Source organism: Cebus imitator, unplaced genomic scaffold, assembly GCF_001604975.1.
Source record: "Cebus imitator isolate Cc_AM_T3 unplaced genomic scaffold, Cebus_imitator-1.0 Scaffold60, whole genome shotgun sequence".
In the NCBI taxonomy this organism is placed as follows: Eukaryota; Metazoa; Chordata; class Mammalia; order Primates; family Cebidae; genus Cebus; species Cebus imitator.
In genome coordinates this window covers 3,013,477-3,031,089 of record NW_016107375.1, presented here as the reverse complement: position 1 = coordinate 3,031,089, position 17,613 = coordinate 3,013,477, and the positions used below count along the sequence as shown (strand labels likewise).

Below are 17,613 nucleotides of genomic sequence, written 5' to 3'. Positions count from 1 at the left end.
TTCAACCCATGTCATCACCCAGAGGACCCTTGGCTGCGGAAGGAGGAGGCATGGGAGAGAGGCATGGGGCTCTCAGGGTGGTCACATTCCCAGCCTCACGTAAGGACTGGCTAGAGACAAACAGCTTTTACACCAGAGGCCCCTAAGTGCATGCCGGCCACCGTACCTGGCAGGCAGTGATGGAGACAAGAGCCTTTTTCAGCCTCTGAAGGAAACGGGCTGTGCTGGACAACTGGTAGCTCCACTGTGGCCTCCAGGGAAGCAGGTTCGTTCTTCAGGGAGGGTGGGGAATGGGGACTTCCACACCCCGACCCATTGCTGATGGCAACAGTGATGCATCTTCTCACAGGCTAGATGCATTGGCCGGGCCACGCTCTCTTCCGAGGCCCTAGGGGAGGAGCCTTCCACGCTTCTTCCCAGCTTCCCTAGCTGCCAGCAATCCTTGGCGCTCCTGGGCTGGTGTCTGCCTTACTGCAAACACTACCTCCATCTTCACGTGGCCTTCTTCCCTGTGTGTCTCCTCCATCTCTCCATGTCCATATTTCCTTCTTCCTATAAGGACACCCATCATTGGCTTTAGGGCCCAACCAAATCCCATAGGACTTACTTCATTGTAACTTCATTCTGTCTGCAAAGACCCTAATTCCATATAAAGGCACATTCAGAGGTATGCGGGAGTTAGGACTCCAACCAGTCTTTTTGGGGAACACAGTTCTACCTCCTACGGAGGCTAAGGAGGACTCTACAGATGGGGTCACACCAGGCACTGTGGTCAGGAGCCCAGGCACTGGCCCTCAGAACGCCAGGGCATCATCTGCACGCAGGGGCCCAGCCCATCTCCCCGCTCTCAGCCCATGGCGATGCTGCAGCCCATTGGCCTGCGGGTTGAGGTTGTGGCATCCCCTCTTCTCCTCTCTTGGGCCCGTGTCCAATGCCTTAGGGGTCCACTCAACTATCACCCCCTTGGCAGAACCTTTCCTCACTTTTCTCCCAAGAAGTTCCGGGTCCTTCCTCTGGGCTGCCAGAGGCACCCGTTCAATTTCAACTATGGCACATGGCACATATCAGCTTCCTTGTCTGTGTTTCCTTGAGCTCCCCTAGGCCTGGGACAGGGTCTTATTCTCCTGATATTCTGCATCTGATATGTGGTGGCGTGGCGGCCTTCTGCATTTGTTGATTGAGAGAAGCAAGGGTGGATGGATGTCCAGTGTTGTCTGAACAGAGAGGTCTTCCCTGACCCCCTCTACCCCTACGTCCCTCATCCCCTTGCCCTGTTGTGTTTTGCTCTGTAGCAAAACATAATCCTTTATCATATGATCTACCTTATTGTCTCTCTCCTTTCACTAGAATGTGTGCTGTGTAAGAACAAGCATCTTGCCTGTCTGTTTCAGTACAGTATTTACAGTGCCTGAAACAACAATATGTATGAGATGGCAGGTGCATAGAGGGATGGGGGCGGAGGCATGGACGGTGGGCGGCTGGGAGCCTGTTGCCTACGGGAGGCGTGTCCCTCCTATCACAGTGTCAGCTGGTCACTGAGCCACCCGGCACACATGTGTCCTGCTCACTGTTTGTTTTGCCCTCCGTCCCCCTCTCCTCACCCCCAGACTCAAGAGTTATTACTTTTTTATGGCTGTCATCACAAGACAGGGCCCTTGCACTCCCAGCCTAGGGTTATTAACTCTCTGGGGCTCACATTCTGGGGCCAGAGCTCTGCTGGGCCTGCCCTTAATCCGTCAGAAATACCCACCACACTGGGTTGTGAGATACCGGCCTCAGCCTGCTGTGGAATGGGCTGATTTTACATAACATGTGTTTGCAGCCACAGCAATAGCATGCCGCCCCTCCATGCCGTGTCTTACACAAGCGCTGACCTCAGGACGGGAGTGTATGCGCATGTGTGTTCCACGTGTATCTGCCAGCGCTGCATGTGGAAGGAGTATTAGCTTCCCTCCCTCCCTGGAGAGGCTTGATTTATATAATCCACTTGTCTCTCAGGCCCATTTAGTTACCGGAAGTGGTCAGATGTTAGACAGATGGAGAACTGCAGCCAGGTCTCAGGGCTCAGGGGAGATTGGTTCTCATGCAGAGAGGTTGGGGGAAGGTAGGCAGGGCCCAGTGGGTATCCAGCCATGCCACAGAGGCACAGCTGACTCAGGTAGACCAGACATGCAGAAAGCCAGCTGCGAAACCCAAGGGCTGGCTCCCTCATGTGGGGAGTGCAGGGGGGTGGAGGGGCACTCATACCTGGACTGATACCTACATGGGGCCATTTCAAAGCACAGAGTAGAAGGATTTGCTGAGCAAAGAACTAAAGCAAAGGCCACTGTGTGTGCTGTTAAAGGATACATTTCCCATTTACCACTCAAGGAATCTATCCTTTCTAAAAAGGAAGGAGGGGTCTCTGGTCTGAAGCCAGAATACCAGCTCCCCTGACCAGGCCACCAGAAGCAACAACGTCTGCTTTTTTCCAGATTTCAGGAACATATTGGTGGTTCTTGTCATTGGGTGCCCCTCGCCTGAGACATGCCACCTTCTCCAGCCCTATCTTAACAGGTAATGTTTTAGGGCAGCTGTTTCCTTGAGAGAAAATGGTGGGGGGGGGGGGCTTCTTATTTTGATGGATCTTCTCTTCCCCTCCTCTTTTGCCTTCTCCTCTTCCTCCTCCTCTCCTTTTCCTTCTTTCCCTTTTCTTCTTCTTCCTTCTTTCTTCCTTCCTCCTCCTTTTTCTCCTCCTCCTCCTTTTTGTCTTCCTCTGAACATGTGCCATTCCCACTACCTGGAATATACTGCCCCCAGATATTTTTAACCTTCTTAATTGAGATATAATTTATATACCATGATATTCACCCTTTCAGAGTGTACAACTCAGTGATTTTTAGTGTATTCACAAGGTTGTGCAACCATCACTACTATCTAATTCTGGAGTGTTGGTATCACCCCAAAAGAAACCCAGCATCCATTAGCAGTCATTCTTCATTCTCCCTCTTCCCAGGCCCTGACAATCACTACAGCTAGTGCTCGACTTACGACCACGATTGGTTCCGACAGACCGGTCGTAACACGATTTGGTCGTAAGTTGAGTAGGCTATATGTACAGTACTGTGAAATGATGTTGTAAAAATCTTTAAGTCATATTTTATCATAATTTTCTTTCATGATTGTTATATATCATAATTTTCTTTGTTCATTCTATGCCATTTGTATCATCTCTACACCATTTTGTTTCTTATTTTTACATTCGTCAGGTTTAAGTAAAACACTGCATTACCAGTACAACTGGTTTAATATTTGCAAACATACAAAATTACAAAATACAGGTGCATACAAAAATACAAAATACAGGTGTAAAAAATACCATAGGAAACATTTTCTCAATTGCAAAACATATCAAAATGTATAAACATGTACGAAACATTTTATTGGCCGCTGGTGCTTGGCTGCAGATCGTTGATGTCATCATCTGAGGCAGCAGTTGGGGTTACCAGAGTTGGTTTTTTCATAAACATGGTGAGCTTTGTCTGAATTGTATGTTTCTTTTTTTCTTCATAAATTTCACGATACGGATGAAACACATTGTGCGCCATCCGTTCAATCCTTGCAAATCGTTCGATGTTTGGGTCCATTGCTTCGAAATGTATAAGAAGTTTATTGGGAGGGGTTTGACAAAAAATATCCAAGACACAAAACACAAATTGCTGTACCGAGCCTGGGATAACAGTTGAAATGGTGCACGTGGAGATGGTAGTGCTGCCGGAAGCTGGTCCGCACTGTCGTACGCCCAGCTGGGCAACGTTTGCGCTGCCAGACGTGGAGCAGCCGTGGCTAGCGATTGTGGTCGTAAAGTCGAATGGTCGTAAGTTGCATAGGTCATAAGTCGATCAATACCTGTAATCTACTTTCCATCTCTGCAGATAATGCCTCTTCTGGACGTTTCTTAAACACTGAAATCATACACTAGGTGGTCCTTTGTGACTGGCTTCTTTTTCTGAACATGATGTTTTCAAGGTTCATTCGTGTTGTAGCATGGCTCAGAACTTCCTTCCTCTTGATGGCCATATAATATTCCATTGTATAGATGTAACCATAATTTGTTTATCCAGTCATCAGTGGGTGGGCATTGGGTTGTTGCCATGTTTTGGCTCTTATGAACAATGCTGCCAAGACCACTCACAAATTGCCTTACCTCTCACCAACGACTTTAACGAAGCTCTGTCAACCTAGGCAAGCTGCACATCTGGTGATAGGTATGTGGCTCAGTAGAGACCACCTCCTTTCTTCTGCTGGCCTCACACTTGCCTCCTGTTAACACCCAAGTGCTCTTGTTTTGGGGGGAGAGTAGGACGCACCCTGAGTTGAATGTATCTCTTGGTACTAGCTACCATCTTGAGTTTGAAGAACAAGGTGGCTGATTTTGAGGGGTTCTCAGTGGAGCGTGTGTCAACACAGTGCCCCCCATTGCTTGCAGGAGGAGGTTCTGGTGCCAGCAATTCTATGTAAAAGGCCCCAGGGAAGGCAGCAAGGTTCATTCATTTATTCACCTAGATGCCACATAGGGGCTGAGGTTCCAGGTGACCTTGCAGGTAGGACCAGTCCTGGATTATTCCTGGAGACGGAGGACCTCAGAGGGTACAAGGCTTTGTTCTGTCACCTCTGCCACTTTGTTCCACTGATTTTTGGCCTCACTATGGTCTGCCAGCCTCAGGCCAAAAAGAGCATACAATAGAGCTTCTCCATCCTCATGAGCAGTGCCTTCATGAGAAGCCCTGAGTGGCCCAGCATGCCCCATCGAGCCACACTGAGTCTTGGGACAGGGTTAGTTCCCCATGGCTGCTGTCTGTGTGCGGATAGGGATGCCAGGAGGTGGGTTAGAGCCCAGGGCTGGAGGCCCAGACCGAAGAGGCTGGCACCCCCAGGGCTCATGTTATACCAGATGCTATGGCCCGTTCCCTCTGCCCAGCCTCACGTCTGAGGTCACAGTCCAGGCCGCAGCCACCTCTCGGTGGGGAGCCTCAGCTTCCTGTCCATTGTCTACTTGGGGCACACCCAGCGTGTTCCTGAAGTGACCCAGGGAGGCAGGGAGGGAGGGAAGAAGGGAAGGGGGCCAGCCTGGAGCCTAGTCAGGGTGGGAGAGGGGAAATGAGAGGGGAAGACTTGGTGTTTTTCCTTATTTGTGTTTTGTATTAAAGAAAACAAATAATATCCTTTGAGAAAACCATTAAACAAAGCACATCCTAAGGCCCCAGAGGCCCATTGTGGCTGTCTGGAGCCCGGAATTCATTCATGCTTTCTTGGCTAGATTGTTGGAGGCAAGAGAGACGGGGTGAGAGGAAAGGCTTGTTATTAAGTATATTTTGAAATGTGTTGCTCCCTCGCTGTACTCAATCCAGTCCAGGCCAAGTGGCCATTAACTCCAAGGTCCCTGTGTCCTCCTGAGTCTGCTGTCCTCCCACTACCCCTGTGGGAAGCTCCCCAAAACTGGCCTGTCCCATCACAGCCAGGGTGGTCAGTTTCCCCCACGTGCTTGGGGGCTGAGCCCTGTGAAGGCAGAACAGCGGGAGTTCCTTTATGGAGCCTGAACCAGAGGGCTGCACATGCCCCACCACAGGGGCCAGGGCTGCAGCCCACAGGACTGCAATTTCTAACTCACTGTGTGACCACTCTGGGCCTTGGGCTCCCTGCCTGTAAGGTGGGGGGTGGGCCCAAATGGACCCGCTCTGACCACTTTCCAGCATCCTGGACCCTTTGGCTCCCCCTCATCCAGCCTGCCCAGGTCCCTGCAGGTGGGTGGGAGTCACACTCAGGCTGTGGGCTCTGCATCCAGGCTTGTACCCAGGTGTCCCAGGTCCAAGCCAGACCACTCCCTCCCACTAGATTCCAGACCTAGGTACCCCCTACTGCACTCCAGGCTACTCATAAAGGAATGATAGTGCACGGTGGTGCTCTCTGCCATGTCCACACCAGAACACACTTTTCTGTTGGAGGAGGGATGGGAAGAGGCGGTAAGAACAGAGGTGGCCATCAGCCCAGCTTGTACAAGTAGCTCTGCTTGCGGTCCTGCATTTGCAGGATCAGCCCTGGGTTACAAGTAGAGGGTCTCTCTCCAGACTTGATGTAGATGTATAAATGGTTGCTGTCAGATGACAATACATGAAAGACCAGCCATAGAATTTTCCCTAGTTCTTCCTTTAAAGTTGAAGGAGGCTGGGCAATAAAGCAAGACCCCATCTCTGCAAAAAATCAAAAAATTAGCTAGGTATGGTGATGCATGCCTGTGATACTGGCTACACGGGAGGCTAAGGCAGGAGGATTGCTTGAGCCCAGGAGCTCAAGGCTGCAGTGAGCCTTATTTTCACCACATCACTCCAGCCTGGGTGGAACAAGACCCTGTCTCTAATAATAATAATAATGATTATTACTTCACTGAGCGTGTCCAGGCTAGGTTTAGGAGACAAATTTCCTCTGCACAGGGCTTAGGGTTTTCAGGCTTCCCCTCACTGGTCCCCTCAATAGCCCAGAGAAGAAAGTTAACATTCCCATTTTGTTATGGAACCTGTGCTCAGAGAAGTAATTTGCCCTGGGACATACAGCCCATGAGCTGCAAAACCTGGCCCCAGCTCTGTTGCTCATTCTCTGCAAAACCTTGAACCAGCGCGTTCATCTTTCCAGATTCAAATGTCTCATCTGTAATTCAAGAACTTGAATGTGATGGATTCTAAGGTCCTCATTGTCCATACTGTTGATTCTGTCATTCCAGCATCGTTGCCTGGTAGGAAGTCTACTGACTCTACCGGTTTTCCTTTTTCAGTCTGGATTTGGCGGTCAGAGTCTAGTCTCTCCAAACTCTTGCTGTCTTTCTGTGTTAGATGCTGCTATAGTTAGTGCAGTCCCAGAGGTGTTTTGCTCTCTTTCAGAAGTTATTCATGATCCCCTTTTCCCCCCTCACGACACAGGGCTACCACCCGATGCCCCATGAAGTGGAGATCGCACACACCAAGAAGCTGTTCCGCAGGAGGAGAAACGATCGAAGGTAGGAGAGACTTCGTCGTGAGCTTTGGGTTTTCCTTCCTGCGTCTGCCGTCTGCAGCGACGTCGGTTTGGGCCTGTATTTTGCTTTTCCCAGTCACCAGCTGACCCCGATGAGATGGGGTTGGTGGCATCATGGGTTGGTGACTAGTTGGGGATTTCCCCCACAGGCAGAGTGGCGGCTCCACCTCTTTTGTTGGTCTAGGGATTGGCTCCCTTCGGGAGTTTGGCTGAGAATGAGCCATCACCACTGCCTCTTCCTGGGGGCCAGGTAGTGCCCAGGCTTTGCAGTTCAGGAGGAAAAATGCTCTTTCCACTGACCTCAAAGCAACAATAGTGGCCCTGAAAAATGGGACCTAGCTGGCTGTGTGTTTTGAGTCCTGGCCTCCAGGAGGCTCCTGGAGCTCGCAAGTGCAAGGGTATCTGCTTTCCTCCTTTCTGGTCATTGGGAGTTGTCCCTCATGCCTGCTGGCTCTGCTGCCGTGCGCAACACACAGATCAGCAATGGCACAGGCTATTGCTCCCAAATTCCTGGGGGAACCCACTCAAACTAAGGCAGAAATCAGGACCTCCTGTGGAGCTCAGAGTCCTGGGTGACGGGGGGGTCAGGAAAGGTGCAATGAGGTAGCCCTGGATAGGAGCATGCAGCCGGAACATGTGCATTTATTTTCAAAAAGGCTTCCATATCAGGGGAGGTCTTCAAGGTATATTTAAAGTGAAAAATTCAGGTGCAGAGCTATGTTTCTTATGTGTGGCCATTTATGCAAAAGGGGGAGTTAGAGTGTATTTTTTGCTTGAACGTGCATAAATTATTTCTGGATGGAAATACCAAAAAAAGAAAGAACAAAAAGGCTTATGCCTGAGGAATTAAAATGAGGTGTTCCTCTATAGGGAGTGTATTCTTAGATAAAGATGATGGCTTGTGGTTTTACCTTTAATGAACAGTGAATGTTCTCAGCCAAGAAACAGCCAGTGGACCTGCCTTGCTCAGAACACTAGGAGCGCCTGTGCACATGCTGGCTGCCCACCTCCTTAGACCGAGACCGAGGTCTCTGATCCTTCCCTCTGCCTGCAGGCTCTGAGTATCGATTATTAGCTGGTGACTGCAACTCTTGGGGTGGATGTAGGCCTGGGTGCCCAGACTGCCTTGTCAGCCACTGGTGGGTTAAGTACGTCTGAACACATTCACAGAGGATAGCAAATGTACAAGTAGCTTGGGAAGAGGGCAGTGTCCTGGCTTAGAAATCAGAACCACCAGACACGTTCTGTAGAAGCACCAGGCATCAAAAGGGACCATCCTGAGCAGGGAGAGGTAGACCCAGCCCTTTTCCTGCCTTGACCAGAGCAGAGTACAGTTCATTGCATTGTGTGTGCTGCCTTTTTACCTTGCAGCATCACAGAGGCAAACTCCTGGTTTCTGGGTTCCTGGTAGAGGGAAGAAGGGAGCACCCCTTAAGGAAGAATGGGGTTCACAGGGGCCTGGGAGGTGTCAGGGAGAGCAGAGGCTTTATGTCCTCTGCCCCTGGCCCTGGTGGCAGGGAAGACCCAGAATGTGTGTCTGGGAAGCGTGGAGAGTCCCCGAGCTTCCTGAGGTGTCACCCTCTGCCCCTCCTCTCTGGGCCCAGGCAATGGCAGGCTGCCGCCCAGCATCCAAATCAGCCCGCATGTCCATTTCTGGGCCAGGTCGCCTCATTCAGCAGGAAGACCCTGGACAATGGCAGACCTCTGGAAAGCAGCAGCATGACCCAGGGATGTAGGAAGAGAAGTGTGGCATGCAACAGCTAGGAAGCTGAGCTTCCGCCGAGCAACATCCACTGATGCCCGGGTTAGGTCAGCACACCTCCCAAAGGATGTGGACGGGCCAGAGTCCAAAGTGAGGCAATAAAGATGATTAAAGGGGTTGAAAGTATGTCCTGTGAGGAGCACTGGAGGGCTGGGGCCAGGGAAGAGGAGGCTGGAAGGAAGGAACACCATGCCGTGAAACTCATGAAAGATTTATGCGGAGGGATAAGAGGCAGCTGCCTCCATGTCCACAGGGACCCAAGCTAGAGGAAGTCAGCTTGGATGGAAGAGCAGAGTTTTCAGCTGGACAGAGCAAACATCTTGACTGTTTGGGGCAAGACTGTGCAAGTCAGGCAGCAGCTATGCTTGGGGACGGGGCATGTGCTCGGCGGGCAGGGTGCCCCACTCTAATTCCCCTTCTTGATGCGGTAAAATCCATTACTCATTCACAGCCTGTAGCTGTCATGGAGTCCCCAGGCGATGGAGACTTTCAGGAGAAGAGCAGACAGCCATAGAGTTTAAGGACCTTATTGTCTCAAAGTAGGGGATCTCCTGAGTCCGTTGCGGGAAGTCACGGGATTCTGACATTCAAAGAGCAGCTGCAGAATATTATCAGGTCGACCCCTAAGCGTCCCAGCTAATGACCCATACATAGTAGTGGCCTTGCTAAGTGTCCTACCTGTGTATTTGACCTTGGAAGTCCATGCTTGTGTGCAGCAGGTTCACCTTCCTAATATTCTGGGCTTACACTACAATGGGAGGGGCTTGCATTTCCTGGGCACACATGGTGGCAAAAGGAGAAGTGACCAGAATCAGATTTGGTGGCCAAAGGGCACAGCCAGCATCTGTGCCATGTCTCTGATCTCCCCCTGACCGTGAAGGGAAGGGGCCAGCTGTATCCCCCTGGTGGCTCGGTGGTTCTCCTAGCAAGGGCTACAGGAGCCTGTGGATTTCCGTCTTCCTGGAAAGTAGTTGGAGTTGGTATCCGATAGCTGCAGACTCCAGGCAGCACAGGCATTTGCCGAAGCTGGGGTTGTGCAATTTCCCACAGCCTGGAGCACGGATGCTCAGACTGGGACCCGGAATCCTAGTCTTCATCGAGGTCTGTGTCCTATCCCAGTTCCAGCTGCGCGCTCAGTGTTTTTGTGTGCCTTGCTGCTTTTATTTTCCACTTGTTTAAGTCTGAGGCTGTTAGCAAGCTGAACTGCATAGCAGTTAAGGGACATGCCCTGGAATTAGCAGCTGGATGGAAATCCTACCTCCTCTACTCACTTACATTATGATCTTGCCAATTACGGCACTTCTTGAAAGCTCTGTCCCTTCTTCTATGACATGAGTTCACTAGTCAGGAAGTTGAAAGGAGCTAATTCTTATAAAGCACCTAGAAACAAGGTCTTAGTGCTGGCCCACTCTACAGGTCATAGGGGGTCCTAGCTGCTCAGGAAGGCTTTTGAGGTACATGTGGAACACAGGTGTCTGCAGTGAGGAGGGGGCTTTTGTCCTGTGAGTGAGGCAGCAAACCCAGAAAGCCTTGCCCAGCATTCCCTCCAGGGGCAGGGCCCCAGAATCAACTGTTCCTTCCCCTGGATCCACTGTTAAAGCCCTGCCCCCACTGTCAGAGGGGGCAGAGCCTGGGCTGACAGGGAAGGAGGCCCCTCCTGAGTGGTCACCTGCAGACTGCTCCTGATGCCATGCACCGAGCCCAGTGAGTTGTGGATGTCTTTTTTCCATTATGCAGAAAAAAAATTAAGCTCATGGACAGTTCAAAGGTTTCCTCCTTAAGAATGTTCTTGACATTTGAACAACTGGTAACCACTTGTTTGTTTTTGAAAGCTAATAAAAGACATTTGCTGATTTCAGACAAAATTATGCATTTTGCCACATAAATGTACTAAACAAGTGTTCCATGCATTCCTCAAAGAGCAGCATGCCTTTTGATGCTCTGGCCCCACGCAAGTTGGAGACCTATTGCTTGGAAGGGGGGCTGCTGAGGCTCATCCCTCTCCCCTCAAAGCTTCTTGCCCAGAGCCTGCAGACAAGAGGAGCAAACTCCCTGCAGAGCCGGAGACCTGGCGCACTGCCAGAGTTTACCCTGAGTGACGTCCCTCACCTCTGGGGAGGATATTTTCTCTCCACACTGCACCCTGGCTGCATTTAAGAGATGAACACGTTGAGGCGATGAATGGATGTTGCAGCCTGAGTTCCCTGGGAATCAGGCTCTGGGACGATGATGATCAGCAGACGCTTTTCAAAGAATGCCCTTGGGATCAATACTGGTGGAAGATCAAGGGAGCACACAGGGTCAGCAGAGAGGTTGGGCTGCAGTGCGGCCTTAGAGAGCTCTGAACCTGTAGGGAAGGTTCTGAAGTTGGGGTGACTCTTTCAGAGCTGTCCCAAGATGGAGTAAAGGGGCAGGCCTTGATACCCCCATGTCTGTGGTCATCAGGTGTTGACTGCCTGAGGAAGGGGGTGTGACCTTGGGCTGGGCAGCGCTCTTCGCCCTGGGGGCTGGCAGCTGAGGGCTGTCTACACAGCACTTCCAGCAGCGGGGAGGCAGTGCTCCATTCCCGAGGGGGATCTGCACAGCGTATCATGGCAGACACCACAGTGAAACACTATTCAGTTCTCCTGCTGGGATTGGCTGGGCTGTACCCTGTGCCGTATGTTCCGGAACAAACTGGAAGTACAGGGTGTGGCCCCTGCTCCCAAGGGCCTGAGCTGTGGCTTACACAACGGCACCTTCACTCCAGAAGCAACCAGTACACTGTGCGTGACTGCCAGGCATTCACGCGTTAACAGGGAGGAGGCTTAGAGAACGCTGCCATCCCAGGAGATGCTCCAGAATGCTTCCTGGAGGAGGTAGGGCTTGAACTACTAGTGAGACTTCCAGGAGAATTTGGGAGACGGGAGGTAGTAGGGCTGAGAGAAGCGGCACTTGCTGCCTCTGTCCTGCGACTGACCGTGACTGTGGCTCAGTGTCCTCTAAATGCTCTTCTGCAGCTAAGTGGGCATTGGAGCCAGGGATTCTCCATGTCCCCAGAAGTCACCCCCACATGGCTCCCTAGAAACAGAGCCAGGTGGGTGGTGCTCACAGCGGCCACCACCCCCAACTGAACTACATAGAAGGGAAAAGCCCGTCGGAGCCTACCGGCTCCAGATGATCCCACTCAACTGTCAGCAATATCAGCAGACCCTGCAGGCTCCACAGCCCAGCCTCTTAACCATCAGAGGCGGTGGCTAATGGAGGCATTAGCGGTCCATCGCGCTGTGCCTGTGCGGCCAGGGAGATGAGAGCCATTCTCCAAATTAATTTTTTTCATTAAGTGAGGTCTCAGAATGGTTAATTCACTCCATGTGCAAAGCAGATTGAAAAGAAGAAGAAAAAACACCTTAGCCAGCCCAGCTAGTGTCAGATAGCTCTGCAGGGCGAGAGGCAGGGGAGTGAGCCGTCCACCTGGCATGCGGAGTGGGCCACATGCTGGACATTGCAGGGTGGCCACAGCCCACAGCAGCACTTGCTGCCTCTGTCCTGTGATTGACTGTCACTGTGGCTTGGTATCCTCTAAATGCAGAACCAGTAAAGAATTTTGTCCCACCCTCCCTTCCTCTGCCAACATGAACCCAGACCCTTGGTGTCAGTCATCAGATTAGGTTTTGCAAGGTCTCTGTAACATCATCTAAGTCATTGATAAAAACAAGCCAGACATTTGGAATTAGTGGTGATGGGTGTGGAACTTTGTGAAGCGGCTAAAAATGACTCAATGACACACTTTAAAGGGATGAATTTTGTAATATGTGAATTATGTCTCAATTAAAAAAAAATTTTTTTTTAAAGAATAGGGCAGGTCCCAGGATGAAGTGATATGGCAAGCCCCTTGCCTGAAACATCCCTTCAAACTTTTTCATTTTTTTTAGCAACAGGGTCTTGCTCTGTCACCCAGGCTGGCGTACAGTAGTGCAATAATAGCTCATTACAGCCTTAAACTCCTTGCCTCAAGCAATCCTCCCGCCTCAACCTCCTGAGTAGCTCTAGGGACTATAGGCACCCACCACCACACCTGGCTAATTTTATTTTTATTGACTGATTGATTGGTAGAGATGGAGTCTTGCTACGCTGCCCAGACTGGTCTTATGGCCTCAAGCGATCCTCTCACCTCAACTTCCCAAGTAGCTGGAATTATAGGCACACGCTACCGTACCCAGCTACCTCTTCAGCCTTGATGTTTGCAGGACATCTTAAATGTGTCAGGCTAGTAACTGTTTCAAAAAAGGACATAGATTTGGTCTGGCCAGGACTTGGACTGTGTGAACCTATGCTAGCTATTAGTGGTCACCTTTTTTCTTCCAAACCATCTGTTTGGAAATCTCTCTTGGAGAAATGACATCTATATTTTTCCAAGTTTTGAAAATTAGACTGTGTATACCTAGCTACAGTCTCTAACACTTTTGTTGCTTTAGGAAGAGTTTTCCAGAGAAATAGAACCAATAGGATATATTGAGAGGAAGAGAGAGTAATTTATCACGGGAATTGGCTCATGAGATTACGGAGGCCAAGAAGTCCCACAGTCTGCCATCTGCCACAGGCCAGAGAACCAGGAAAGTCACTAGTGTAATCAATCCAAGTCCCAAGGCCAAGAAGCAGAAGCATGTGGTATGAGGTTCACAGTGTGACCATAAGCATACTGTGTGTTACGGCATGAGATGTCCCCACTCGAGAAGAAGGAGTGAAGTCATCCTCCTCTGCCTTTTGCTCTGTTTGGGCCCTTGGAGGACTGGATGGTGCCCATCCACACTGGGAGAGTGACCTTTACTCAGTCATCTACTGACTCAAAACATCCTCATAGACAAACCTAGAAATAATGTCTTGCCAGCTATGTGGGCACCCCCTAGCCCAGTCATGTTGACATGAAATTAACCCTTACATCTGTTCACCAGGATTCCTCAGACATGGTCAGAGGCTGTTTATGACCTCATGTAAAGATTTCTGTTACTCCAATCAATGTCAATATTGCCCCATTCCCCAGGCATGGAGCTGAGCACTCAGAGCACCCACTGCTCTTCAAGATCTCTTCCAGGCCCTCAGCGTCCAACAGATGCCGCAGCTATGGCTGCCTTTTCTGGGCCAGTGCCTGTTCTCTTGTGGAAGACAAACTTGGAGTTGGGGAGATCTAATTTTACGCCATCTGCCCCGTCAGTGGCCTCATGTGTCCCTCAGGCTTTTCACTCTCAACACAAAAATATACTTCTAGAAATGTCTTTAATATTTTTATCCCCAATCCTTGACACTGCTGTGACTTCTCTATCCTAGGCTTTGATGGTCATCCCTGATTACAGGAGGCCCTGCATTCCTTTTCACATGTGGGCTTGTGGGCAAGGGCTCTGGGGGATACCAAGTGCCTCCCGACACCCCTCTCTTTCAGTCACAGCTGCTATCTGGAACTTGCTGCTCCCGTTAGCACCTTAGATCGCTCTACCGCTCTATCGCTCATAGTGTCCCTCATCCTACAAAAATGACCAGGGCCCCCAGACCTTGCCCACCAGGAACTGATGAGTAATTAACCTAGTCAGACTCCTGTGTCTATCCATCAGCTCATTCACATGAGTTGTTAGCTCTTTTGGAAGTGCAGTCTGTCCTCATTACTCATTGATTCGTATTTGCACATTCGCCTACTTGCTAAAACCTATTTGTAACACCACACGCAATTCGCATGGTGTTTTTGCAGCCATTCATTGACACGTGCAGAGCAGTGAAAAATTTGAGTTGCCTGACCTGCAGGGTCCCAGTGGAGGCCAAAGGAGCACTCTGTCTCCTTGTTTCAGCTCTCACGCTATAAGCAGGCACCCTTCTCATGGTTCTGTTGACTGCCATGTTTTTCACATTTTTGTGCTTTTCCTTGGTGAGTTAGCTATTTTAAATGGCCCCTAAACATAGTGCTGAAGTGCCGTCTACTGTTCTTAAGCACAAGAAGGCTGTAATGTGCCTTCCAGAGAAAATGTGTGTGTTGGATAAGCATCACGCAGGCATGAGTTATAGTGCTGTCAGCCATGAGTTCAGTTAATAAATCAACAATATGTATTAAATAAGGGGTCTTTAAACAGAAACGCACACAAAACAAGGTTCTATATTGATCCAGTGGTGAAAATGTTGTGACCAGAGGCTTGCAGGAAGCTAACCCTGCATTTCCCCTGGGAGTAATAGCTCAGTGTTCACTAATTCAGTATTTGCAGCAACTTTATAGAATGCAACTACCATAAATAACAAGAAGCGACTGTACTTGCTCTTTATAACAGGGTAGAGAGATGCTGAAGATAAAGAAGTATGTGGGAAGCAACAAGATCTCAGGTCTGAGTGATTTATCTTGCTTGTGTGCAGTGGCAGCATTGCTAGGGGTGAGATGGGGCCTGGAGGATGCTTCTTCCAGTGGCCATTGTCCTGCGTGATTTGACTGAGCCGGTCATTGCTTCATTTGCACCATCCTGGGATGCCGCTGTTGCTGAGGCCCTCACAGACAGCTCAGTCCTGCAGTGACTGTCATTGCCATCCTGTCATCCGGAGCCCAGGGACCGCGAGACAGATCTGTGATCACATTGCCCACGTTTGTCTTTCCATCCCAGCAAGGAAATTGCCCTCATTAAGTCCCTGCTAAAGATAGATAAGAAAATGGGACAGGCAAACCCCCACCTGGCAGGCAGCCCTGTCAGATTCTAAGCAAAATGAGTCAGATAAGAATTATTTTTAGGATCCTTCTCCTCCTCCCTCACGCCCACCCCCAAGCAGGCTCTCTCTCGAAAAGAAGAGCAGCTCATTTCTTCAAGCCAGATGTCCAGGTCCATGTGTGATTGAAATGGAGCCCCTGATACGCCCAGAGAAAATCCCATGCTTTGTGCAAATCATAATAGTCCCAATAATCCTTTGCACAATGCAGTTGCCTCAGGGCACACTCCTGGGCAGAACAAGCTGCAAAGAGTGGCCCCGTCGAGGCTGGACCACGACTCACCCATGAAGGATGTACCTTCCCCCAATCCCCAAGCTCAGGACCTCCTCCCCGCCTCACACTTCATGGGAATGCAAGGCTCTGGGGGCCCTCTCCCATCGGGACCCACATCCACATGGGGGCCAAACGGGTAAGAAAAGAGGTGGCCTGCAGCTCATTTCGGCAGAGCCCTGGGATCCCCTGTGCCCACCAGGCAGAGGGCATTCCCTAATTCTGTGCCCACAGCTGGAGAGCGAGTATTGCTCTTTCTCAACCATGCTAATCCCCTTTTCCCAAGCAATTAGAATTCCTTCAGGCCCCTTAAGCCCTAAATAGCAAAGAAGAGAGACCCAGTGACAAGAAAGGTAACTGAAGAGGAGATGGGGCACATGTCTAGTTTCCTGGAGGGCAGGAGGGCTCCTCCCTGGGAAACTGGCCCTGGAAAGATAAATCCCATTTCCCCAGGGTCTGTGTCTAGGATGGGGCATAGAATGGATGCTCCAGGAACCAGCCACTCAAGCTGGTTTCATTATTCCTCCTTGGAGGTCTAGTCTCTTCTTCTGAAATGTTAGGCATTTGAGGATTGACTCACATACACTAATGCCCAACCCTTCATTCCTCTCTGGAGCCCCAAGCAGCCTGGCCTCTGGCACCAAGCCAGCCCAGCCCTCCCTGGGGATAGTGTGTCTGGTGGGCAGCCCAAGCCCGGGGCGAGGCTCACTGGCTTCCTGACCAGTTCATCTCTCACCAGCCAGGGGATCTTGGGCCCTGGACAAACTATTCTTCATATGTCCCAAAGAACATTGTTGTGCAGCCTACAGGGATGCCATTAGATGCCATGTCATGGCAGATACAAGGGAATTCCCGACTCTGTGTCCGACTCTAAGTCCAGCCTCAGAGAACGTGCCTCCCCTGTCTGTCCTGACACTCACTCCTCGGACCCGCCACCCTGGACAATGTGCAAAAAGGAAAGAACACTGGACCGGAAGTCATGGCATCTGGATTTTCATCCTTGTGGTGTGGTCCAGAGCAATTTTCTTAAACTTTGAGGGCCCGTAGTTTCTCAGCTATAAAATGGGGCTCTGATTTCAGCTATAAAATGTATGAGAGTGCAAGGGTGAAGATGAAAAAGGACACTTCTCAGGGATATTCCATTCCTTAACCATGGGATAGGAAAGACATTGCTGAAAGACATGTCAGAGGCTGGCCAGGGCTTTCAGTGCAAATAAGCAGTGTCCCGTGTATCTTTAGCTCAGCCCATTTGCCTTGTCCAGAAGGTCCTAGAAAGGCAGCCATGCCTGCTGCCCCTGTGTATATTTTTTCTCCCCCAGATCTGGTCCAGATCTGCACTGTGCCCTGGCACCCAGTCATACTAGGCTGAGCCTCATACTCCTGGCCCTGTGCCTCTTCTTGTTGGTTTGTTTGTTTGAGACAGGATCTCACTCTGTTGCCCAGACTGGAGTGCAGTGGCACAATTATAACTCAAGACAGCCTTGACCAGCTGGGCTCCAGTGATCCTCCCACCTCAGCCTCCCAAGTAGTTGGGACCACAGGCATGTGCCACCACACTTGGCTAAATTTTTTTTTTTATAGAGACAGGGTTTTGCTATGTTGCCCAAACTGGTTTTGAACCCCTGGCCTCAAGCAATCCTCCCACCTCCGCCTCCCAAAATGCTGGGATTAAGGGCATGAGCTACTGCACCCAGTCTCTCCGTCCTCTTGAGATCGTATGCTGCCCAGGACCATGAGATTCTCAGGTGTAAGCACCCAGCCATACTCATCAGTGCTCACAGGTGTAAGCACCCAGCCATGCTCATCAGTGCTCATAGGT

The 17,613-nt window shown here is 50.5% G+C and overlaps 1 protein-coding gene across 8 annotated transcripts in view; it reads left to right on the top strand.

Moving 5' to 3' along the window:
• The window catches only part of CTIF (cap binding complex dependent translation initiation factor), a 324,626-nt gene that overhangs the window by 162,458 nt on the left and 144,555 nt on the right, over positions 1–17,613 (top strand). For all 8 annotated transcript variants that reach the window (XM_017529666.2, XM_017529665.2, XM_037738958.1 and 5 more), the window contains exon 7: positions 6,954–7,030. In XM_017529666.2, the coding sequence (XP_017385155.1) occupies positions 6,954–7,030 (77 nt within the window). The remainder of the gene's footprint in view (positions 1–6,953; positions 7,031–17,613) is intronic.